The 10,489-nt window shown below is 42.2% G+C and overlaps 1 protein-coding gene across 2 annotated transcripts in view; it reads left to right on the forward strand.

The window, feature by feature from the left end:
• Positions 1-6,096: 6,096 nt before the first annotated feature.
• The window catches only part of erlec1 (endoplasmic reticulum lectin 1), a 7,245-nt gene continuing 2,852 nt past the window's right edge, over positions 6,097-10,489 (forward strand). Inside the window, exons 1-9 of one of the 2 annotated variants that reach the window (XM_031579310.2) lie at positions 6,097-6,405; positions 6,890-6,994; positions 7,262-7,342; positions 7,752-7,829; positions 7,980-8,037; positions 8,187-8,233; positions 8,448-8,671; positions 9,017-9,155; positions 9,825-9,995. In XM_031579310.2, the coding sequence (XP_031435170.1) occupies positions 6,262-6,405; positions 6,890-6,994; positions 7,262-7,342; positions 7,752-7,829; positions 7,980-8,037; positions 8,187-8,233; positions 8,448-8,671; positions 9,017-9,155; positions 9,825-9,995 (1,047 nt within the window). In that variant the 5' untranslated portion in view covers positions 6,097-6,261. The remainder of the gene's footprint in view (positions 6,406-6,889; positions 6,995-7,261; positions 7,343-7,751; positions 7,830-7,979; positions 8,038-8,186; positions 8,234-8,447; positions 8,672-9,016; positions 9,156-9,824; positions 9,996-10,489) is intronic. The other variant, XM_031579311.2, reaches the window with a different exon arrangement.

The following is a 10,489-nucleotide window of genomic DNA, read 5'->3' on the forward strand; positions in this document are numbered from 1 at the left end:
GTAGCATCTGCTTGTATCTTTACCGTGTTGTTTGTTTGGGAGAACTGATGTCACTTTGGAGAAGCTGAACCAGCTGAGCAAGTCCAGAAGCTCAGAAACAAACAAAAGCTTTCTCATTATACTGTCAGTGGGGAAGAGGGAGAGCTGCATATTCAAGTCGCCTTACTGACCATAATTTCACCCACTGCTTTTGATTGGTCCAACACTCTCTCACTGTGAGCTACCTTCCGTTCAGCCTTTTGAAGTACAGGGTTTTTGTGGTGCTTTGCCTGTTGCATGCTTCAAACCAGGTGAAAACTACTACCCTGGAAATGTACCTTATTGTGTTTCACCTCAATCAAATGTACCTTAATGTAAAACACCTCAATCAAATGTTTGTACAATAATCCAAAACTGGCTCCGTGTACAGCCCCTGGTCAATAGGCTACGGTTCCATTGATATGAAACCTCTTCTAGTGCATTCACGTCTGTGATTGACATTTGCCTGATCATGACATGTAATGCGTTCTATACTTCTATACTATTAAGCACTGTTTCAAGGTGGGAAACCTTCTGGCTTAATGATGACAAAAGCAGTCATTGAAAAGCTCTTGTGCTAACAGCTCTTGAGACGATGTAAAGGACTGGTCCACCTACGGCCACTTTATCCCTCACACACGGACTCTTCTGGAAAAGGATCTGAACCAGTCGAGTCACGATGTAAAGCACCATGATTTACGGAGTTAGTGTTTGCACCTTTGTGTGTGTGTGTGTGTGTGTGTGTGTGTGTGAGAGAGAGAGCGAGACACAGAGACAGAGACAGACAGAAAGAGAGAGAGAAGAAGGGTGGAGAGGGGAGGAGAGAGCAAAAGATACAAAATAATATGGACTCGCGCAAATGCTTATGAACACACAGACAGGTCACATGTGATCCCTCTGCCAATCAAATATCCAGAGAGGAGAGATACAAACTTTACCCTTTTCCGCCCACTTTGTCTTCTCCAAGCAAATGAAATGAAGGGTCTGGCCTTAGAAATGAAATCAAGGGAAAAGAAGAATAAAATCACCTCATCCCTCAGTGATATCATGCAGCATTGTTACCATAGAAACAATGGACAAAATCTTATTATAATAGCAATGCACCTCTTCAAATGAAAGGCAACAAAACAGCACACAACAAAAAGCTTACTTAGTATGAGACTAAGACGATAGGGTGAAATGATTTCAGATCCCCCAGATCACAGTTGAAATGAGGTAGACTAGAGAGGATGCCATGATATTTCCAGAGGCGTGCACATGAAATGAAACCTCCAGTATTAGATAGAAGCCTGAAATATAACTCAATCTACAGCTCAAATATATGGGCGTGTGTGTGTGTGTGTGTGTGTGTGTAATCATCATATCCCTTATTACTGAGAGCACTTTGCCTTCAGTGCACGGGGCGCTAATATGAAACGTGCCCAATAAGACTAGATTTGTTACTCCTGAGTAAGCATTGGGTTACTGTAACTAGCAAGAAGCCCCATCCTGAAGGAAATTAGATAACAACTTGTGTATAGAATTAACAATATAGAATTAATTGGGGGAGAATTCAGACACAAGGACCTTAAATGGCATTTTCTGTACAAGGTTTCATTTGAGATTTCAGACTCTTGCCATTTGGCATGTGTTGTTATCCTTTGTTTCGTGTCCTCTTCCTGTTCAGTTGGTCCATTCTCCTCCCTTTTGTCAAGCCAACACCTTATTCTGTAGCCTACTCCCTTTTCTCCCAGTCGAGACATTCTTCTCTGCCGGCAGCTCAATAGCTCAACTGCTCCACCCAGTGGTTACCTGTGGCCCCCTAGCCAACAATCTTACCATTGCCTGCTCAACAACTCTGTGTATGTAATCCATTGTAGATAATCCTCTGTGATATTAAGGAAAATTGTCCTTGTTTTACTTTATTATACTCATTTGTAATCTCTGATTGCATTATGGAACAGTTGATCTGGTACACAATATCAACACAGATGTAATGAACAAATCCTAGATTATACTAATTTCTTGTCTTTTCAAGTCTCCAGAAGCAAAGATTCTATATTGTACTATTGTGCCTTGTCTCATTGCTGACTGGCTCTGCGGTTCTAAGTGTCTCATTGCTGGCTGGCTCTGGGTTCTAAGGGTCTCATTGCTGACTGGCTCTGTGGTTCTAAGTGTTTAATAGCTCTGTGGTTCTAAGTGTCTCATAGCTGGCTGGCTCTGTGGTTCTAAGTGTCTCATAGCTGGCTGGCTCTGTGGTTCTAAGTGTCTCATTGCTGACTGGCTCTGTGGTTCTAAGTGTCTCATTGCTGGCTAGCTCTGTGGTTCTAAATGTCTTTTTAACAAATGTTCTGTCTGACTCTCTCTCTCTCTCATTTTCTGTCTGACTCTCTCTCTCACTGTCTTTCTCTCTCTCTCTCTCTATCTCTCTCTCTCTATCTCTCACTGTCTCTCTCTCTCTCTCTTTCACACACAATAATAATAGACGATGCAGAGCTCTGGCAGAATGCCCTTGGCAGACGGGCATACCATCAGTGTTTGAAGAATTAAATATTAATTGATAAATAAATAAACCACTTTCAATGCGTCAGGCAGCAGGAACATTTAATTTTTAGATTTTAATCAGGAGGAGGCAAGGGCAGGAGGGGAAAAGAGTGTACAAAGGCAATCAAAGCACAAAATGGCCACTCTTCAGTGATTTCCTCCTGAAAGAAAAGGCAGAAATCAAAGCATGCTACTGAACAGCCATTTTGTCATGTTGTTTTGCCTGTGGTCCTTCTAAACTCAGAGGATAAGGGGCAGGGCGGTGCGCCATGAGTCAAGGTCATAGGCTACTTTACATTGCATGGGTCAAGGTCATAGGCTACTTTACATTGCATAGACTTTGTGTTTTTCCCAATAGTATGGCTCACCCGCTCGCAGTGTGTGTGTGTGTGTGTGTGTGTGTGTGTGTGTGTGTGTGTGTGTGTGTGTGTGTGTCTAAATGTTCACTTAACAAGAAAGCTGAAACCAGGGTTGCAATGGTTGGCCTTTCTGTTACTTCAATATTGTGTGAAATACATGAGATGTGACTCAGGTTGAAGCTCCTGTGAAACTGCATTTTTCAGTCAAATTTAGCTGAAGACCCATGATGGACTGAATCAGCCCTTGATACCAGCCTCTCCAAACAAGTCATATTATAGCTTTAACTTAACCAGTTACTGTAATATTGAATCACTTTATTATCGATTTAAATATATCTATAATGTGTTAACAAGATCAGTGTAAAGACAGTGAGAGAACAATGCTCATGAATGTGTTCATAAAACATACAGCTTAAATAAAAGACAAATGCATAGGTTAAACAAGGAGCAGAAATAATTTAAACATAAAATGATGTAGCCCCACACATCATATTGGACATGTAACATAATTACTTGCAAAAGAACAGATATCTATTTGGAAATTAGTTTAAAAAACTGAAACATGTTAGAGATGGACGGTCATGGTTACCATGAATCTTTGACAACCCCCATCTTGCCTTTAAAAGTGTTTATTATTTGGGATTTAGGCCTTTGTTTCACTGTAACATGAAGCCCATGTTATGAGCCACTGCGCCCCCTTCAGTCAATGCAGTGGCCGTGCCCGTGCCCGTGCCCGTGCGTGGTCTGTGCCCGTGGCCTTGCGTGGTCTGTAGGCAGCACTGGAATGAGATGGTTAGTTCATTGCCCACGCCTGGGATACAGTAGGTAGGTCCTATTGAAGACTTTCATTTAACCCTCTTTGCAGGTTGATCTCTCCCTCAGATCCTTCTCATTCAGACACACATAGACACACACTCTACAACATTTATACCACGCCGACACCCATACATCCCCCACCAACAAACATGAATTAATATTCCCCTAGACACTATTTTCTTGCCTTTGTTTTGGTTGTGCCAGTTTATTACAATTATTAATTTGTTCAAATGAACGTTGTTGTCCACCTCCTCTTTTTATGGTGCGCTCACGTGAGCTGGGCGATAACAGCCCATTAATAGTTCATGATATTGATTACCATATTAATAGCTCATGCTATTGATTACCATATTAATAGCTCAGGTTATTGATTACCATATTAATAAAACATCATATTATTGATTACCATATTAATACAACATCATATTATTGATTACCATATTAATAGCTCAGGTTATTGATTACCATATTAATAAAACATCATGTTATTGATTACCATAGTAATAAAACATCATGGATTTTTACTTTCAGCAGTATCTACAGACACATTTTCACTCCGATTTAATATAAACATAAAAGCTTCGAAATAGTGAGAAAAAACTTCTTGGCCTCAAGCAAAACGGACAATAAACCAATCTGATGTCCAACATGTTCAGAAGACCCTGGAGTACACATTCAACAATGTCTCTGACAACTGAATTCCTCAGACCAATTGAACTGTTATCTGTAGCTGCTGGCTTTCTGCACAGCCAGCCTTCTCCCAGCTAGCGCTGTCTCCATTCCAACAACAAAGCTTCCTCCCATTAAACTGTCTGAGCAGTAGTCACACACTCTCTCTCTTCCGCGAGCTCTCGCAGCGACTCCTTTGCTCAAGCTGAGAGCTGGCTATCTGAAAAAGAGAGAAGTTTATCTGTGCAGAATTCTAATGAGCAGACCAGCCAGCCCCCGAATGCTGTTTCATATAGAATGTGCTCGCCTCGGTGATGAGTCACCCACACAGTGCTTTGAAGTTGAGCATGTGGTTGAGAGATGTTTCGGCTCGGTTTATTCTCCTATAAACAATTTTCAGCCAACAGGGGCCATTTTGGACACATAATTTCCTCTGTTACTGATCCCCTCCCCACCCCTCACCCCTCACATTCCACTGGATTCATATCTACTGAACAATATTAACAATAGAAACATTTCTCATCAACACAAATGTTACTACAAACAGCTAACTATACTGTGTACAAATTATACACAATGCAAAGTGATCTTATGCATTCACCATCATCATCATCATCATCATCATCAGCCTGCTGTGTTATTTATTTATTCCACGTTCTCCAAAGAGTAATTCTCAGATGGACTCTTCAGTCAAACATGCTGACTAAACCAGTCAGTTATTTGCCCCTATATGAAGAATATGTCAGCTACAGGCTATGTCTCCAAATGACAGAAAGTTCATTAGGTCATGGACAGTTCCCCATCTATTGGATACAGCAGGTAGCCTTAAAGTCGCCAATGGCGTTAGGGAAACCTTTTTATTTTATTTTATTGAGAGCCACACTGAATTGTGCATTTTGTCAGTAGCTTTAATACTCAGACTAAGACTACAGCTTCCCCTCTACCTTGAATGGTAGAAAAATGTTTATCCACATTTTATATTCAGAAATTAGATAGATAGATAGATAGATAGATAGATAGATAGATAGACAGACAGACAGATAGATAGACAGACAGACAGACAGACAGACAGACAGACAGATAGATAGATAGATAGATAGATAGATAGATAGATAGATAGATAGACAGTGGCCGTTGCTGTTCTGCTGGGATGCCTGAGCAATGCTTATGCATGTGGAATTCCACACAATATGATGATAGCAATGATGATCAGCATTCAAATGGGGCGCTAATGTTGCTATCCACTTTCTTATATTGTTTTCTTTTTCTTTTAATACAGTGAGTGATTCTAACCACTAGATGGCGATCTCATTTTTGGAAGGGGTTTAATTGATCTATATATCATATATATACAGTATATATATAGAGAGAGAGAGAGAGAGAGAGAGAGAGGGAAAGAGAGAGATACTTGTTTCAAGGACTCACTATTTAGACGAAATAATAGCCTAATTGTCATCCTAAAGTCAAGATTTTGTCACAGCTCATCTTGTATGTTTCATCTATCTATCTATCTATTTATCTATCTCTACTATAGATAAGCTATAAGCCTTCTTGGAGAGAGCAAATGGGCGGGGATCACAGCATAGACAGTTAACAGTATGTGTACAAAAACGGAAATGTGGAATACCCTTTTCCGGTATAATTATTTGTTGTTCCACTCAATAGTCGTTTTCACGCTCGTCGAAACTTCCCCGGAAAGGGACGTGGCAGCCTATCGACTCACTTCCTGCTACTTCTGTTGTTAGACAGCGAACCGACCTGACTGACATACTACTGTCTTGTGAACTGTTTCGGTGCATGCAACGTATTTGACTGTAAACTGTGCTTCCATGCCGGGATAGTAACGTCAAAGCGGCGCCGTATAGAATACGGGGCGATGCACTCAAACCGCCTATTCTTCGTATTTTTCGGTGGTGTGTTAGAGGTTTGTTTCAGTGTTTCGGCGAACAGGGGAGGCTACCCTTCATTTACCGATGAAATTCCATTCAAAATCAACTGGCCTGGGGCTGACTTCAACCTGGTAATGTTGGCTTTGTGATCCAGATATTATACATTATAGCTTGGCTGTATTAAGGATTGGATTATCAGTAATTGGTTTATTTAGCTAGAAAGTTGACAGCGACAACGTACATTATTGGAAGTCAGTTAGCTTGTTAGCCAGCTTACTAGGTAGGCTCTTACCTACAGTACCTTAATGTCCTTACAGTAATGCTATCCAACTAGTGAAAAGTGAAGTGGTACGAAAATATTTTGTATCCATTGTGACATTTGATAAGAGTGGTAGAAGTTGCTCTTGGCATTTTGAGTAAGCACAGTGGCTAGCACTATTGAAGTGAAGTTGCTGCTTCCGAGGGTAACAGACTGTTGGTTATAAAGTGTGAGGTACTCACTCTCGCTGCACACGTTTAAATATGTTTGAAGTTAAATAAAGCTACATGCACTGGTGTGGGATTGTATGCCTGGACCCTTACTTACTACATTAACCTACACCTTGTGTTCCACAGCCGGCCTCAGGAGCTCTTTACAAAGAGGATGACTTTGTTATTATGACAACGTTACAGAAGGAGAGATACAAATGTTTACTTCCTTCTTTAACAAATGGAGATGAGGTCAGTGAAAGTGTCACCTCTATAGTTGCATTAAGTTGTTTGTTTAAAACTTTAAAGACTTAAAAAAGTTAAATAGAAAAAAACCTAAATATTACCAAATGCAAAGCTGGCAACGTTCTTTGACACTTGTTCCCTGCATAAAGACTTGGGCTTTGGAGCATGAGCCACCACTTGCCGTCTAGTTTATCCTGCTGTGCAGTTACAAATGACAAAATGTCATAAGTGATGAATAAGCCATCGTATTCTCTCTCTCTCTCTCTCTCTCAGAATGACGACAAGGACTACGGTGGCCCCACCCCAGACGCTCTTCTTGAGCCCTTGTTCAAACAGAGTAGTTGTTCCTATAGGGTCAGTGTGCTTCCCCTGTTCACTGTCTACTCCGTCACGCTTCACTCATTCTCAAGGCAATCATGTTGTACTCTAGAATACGGGAGGAGGATGGTGGTATCGCCAAATGAATGAGAAACACAGAAACAGGATTTGATTTAAAACCGTGCTTTCTATGGAGACCTGCCATCATTCTCTGCGTGTGAATGCTGTGTGTGCTTTATATAGAGACCTGTCAATCACTCCCTGCGTGTGAATGCTGTGTGTGCTTTATATAGAGACCTGTCAATCACTCCCTGCGTGTGAATGCTGTGTGTGCTTTTATATGGAGACCTGTCAATCACTCCCTGCGTGTGAATGCTGTGTGTGCTTTTCTATGGAGACCTGTCAATCACTCCCTGCGTGTGAATGCTGTGTGTGTGCTTTGCAGCTGGAGTCATACTGGACTTATGAGGTGTGCCATGGGAAACACTTGAGACAGTACCATGAGGAGAAGGAGACGGGCCAGGTCAGTGCAGTGCATGGTGCTCTCTTTAATCGAGTGATGGTCGTGTGTGAGAATGCAAGTTGTGAAAGTAGAAATATAAATATGACAGCAAGACAGGTGCAATGCACAAACAGTGTCCTGGTTAATTTATTTATTTAACATTTCGTCTAGAAGACCAACATTCAGGAGTACTACCTCGGGTCCATACTGAGGAAGAGCTCTGATCCTGGCAAGTGTGACATCTGGCAGCTCCAACCTACATTATGTCATTTTACCTACCATAGTCATTTTGTGGCCACCTTGTGATATTAACATCAAACAAAAAGAGATTTAAGTTAATTACGTTTTTTTTTTTTATGTGAAACTATTTTTTTCCAGAGACTGAATCTGAAACTGGTGGCGAGTCATCTGCTAAAGATAAAGAGGTGAGTGAGGAGCAAATAACCCTAACCCTCAGAGGTCAGAGGTCAAATAACCCTTAGAGGTCATAGTTCAAATAAAACCCTAGGTTAACTTTCTCTCCACTTATAATAGTATAATTCCTAACCCTAGGTTAACCTTCTCTCCACTTATAATAGTATAATTCCTCATTCAGTGTGTCCTTATTTCCTTCCTCATCTAACATGTGACTTGTATCAGATTCCCACTAAGAACATTGAGGGCCAGCTGACTCCGTACTACCCGGTGAAGATGGGCGACGGGACGGCCTGCCTGCTGAAGCAGAACCAGCCGCGCTCCACCACGGTCCTCTACGTGTGCCACCCGGAGGCCAAGCACGAGATCCTCTCCATCGCCGAGGTCACCACCTGTGAGTACGAGGTGGTGGTGCTCACCCCTCTGCTCTGCTTGCACCCCAAATACAGGTAACACCACGCACCCCCACCCCCCCCAATACATTCACATTTGTGTCTGACTTCATGAATGTTCAAAGGCGCATGTAGAAGCATTGTCACTGTCTGTTTCTTGATTGACCTGTTGAATGAATACAAGGCACATTTAGCAGTATTTTGGGTGAATCCATCATGACTGACGTTACAAATTGGAGGGTTGTGTGACAAGTATTATTGTAAAGATCCATGGTTTTTGTTATTAAGTCAAAAGTATTATTATTATTAAAATTTGAAGTTGATACAAGGGGCCATTTAGCAGTATTTTCCCTGTGTATGTGTATATCTTTAACCTGAATGGATATCCCCCCTGTGCTCCAGGTTCAAGACCTCGCCAGTGAACGCCATCTTCTGTCAGGCCCTGGCAGGCTCCCCCCTCAGGCCACACCGCCTCTCTCAGCTGGACCAGGAGCAGGAGGAGCAGCTCAAGCCCCCCTTCGGCTCGCCCACCGAGAAAGAGGTGAGAGAGAGCAGACATCTAGGGTTAGAGTTAGGGTTAGAGGTGAGGGAGAGCAGACATCTAGGGTTAGGGTTAGGGGTGAGAGAGAGCAGACATCTAGGGTTAGAGTTAGGGTTAGAGGTGAGGGAGAGCAGACATCTAGGGTTAGGGTTAGGGTTAGAGGTGAGGGAGAGCAGACATCTAGGGTTAGGGTTAGGGGTGAGCGAGAGCAGACATCTAGGGTTAGAGTTAGGGTTAGAGGTGAGAGAGAGAGAGCAGACATCTCCTCTTCAGTGAACCTGACGACCTGTTGTGTGAGAGAGAGCAGACATCTCCTCTTCAGTGAACCTGACGACCCCTGGGGACCCTCAGACCCTAGACCCTGAACCTTGACCCTTGACCCCGTGGGGTTGTGTGTCCAGCCCTTGATTTGGGAGCGCAGGCTTGAATAAACACTTTGAATGTTGAGGCAGAAACTGGAGCGTTCCCTTTTGCCACATTTCAGCTCTATAACTTACTGCGCTACGCTGAAGTTAACACCCAGCAGACAAAAATACACACTCAACCAGCTGACATGGTGCGACAGTGGAACTTCATCGCTCCACAGAGATGCAAAATTGGCTTTTGATAAGCAGAGCATGTCATTCATTCAGTCTGCATTTGTTGAAATCCAAATGTGTTTTATTTCAGGCGGTGGTGGCAGCAGCGGCACCCGTCAGAGAGGAGGCCTACACATCGACCCACAAGCCCATGACTGTGGGGGGGCAGGCACAGGTTGCCGTGGGAACCACCCACATCTCCCGCCTGACGGACGAGCAGCTGATTAAGGAGTTCCTCAGTGGCTCCTACTGTTTGCATGGGGTAAGTCTAGATCATCGGTTCCCAAACTGGGGGTACGCGTACCGCGATAACGGAAAACGGACGGAATTCGCGGAATGTACCCTTTGAAACAGAATTGCAACTTTCAGACGGAAACATCATTTTGTGCATCAAAATCGCCCAAATTCCCCTGTATTTTGCCCTGCACGGCTGTATTTATTTCTACTAAACACAACAACGATTGCAAGCATTAATTAAAAAACAAAACCACTGAGAAAATGTCACGTCTGTGGCTCCTACTGTTTGCATGGGGTAAGTCTAGCTGACCGTGTTATAATAATAATAATAATAATTTATTTTATTTGTAATGCACTCTTCATTCAAAAGAATCTCAGAGTGCCAACATATTAAAAACTAACTATAATAATAAAATAAAATAAAAATGAATTAACATAAGCATAATAGAAAACTTTTTAACATTTTAACATACGATTTAACACAAGGCCAGAAATGCCTTCCTGAATAAAAATGTTTTG

Source organism: Clupea harengus, chromosome 13 (genome assembly GCF_900700415.2).
Source record: "Clupea harengus chromosome 13, Ch_v2.0.2, whole genome shotgun sequence".
NCBI lineage: Eukaryota > Metazoa > Chordata > Actinopteri > Clupeiformes > Clupeidae > Clupea > Clupea harengus.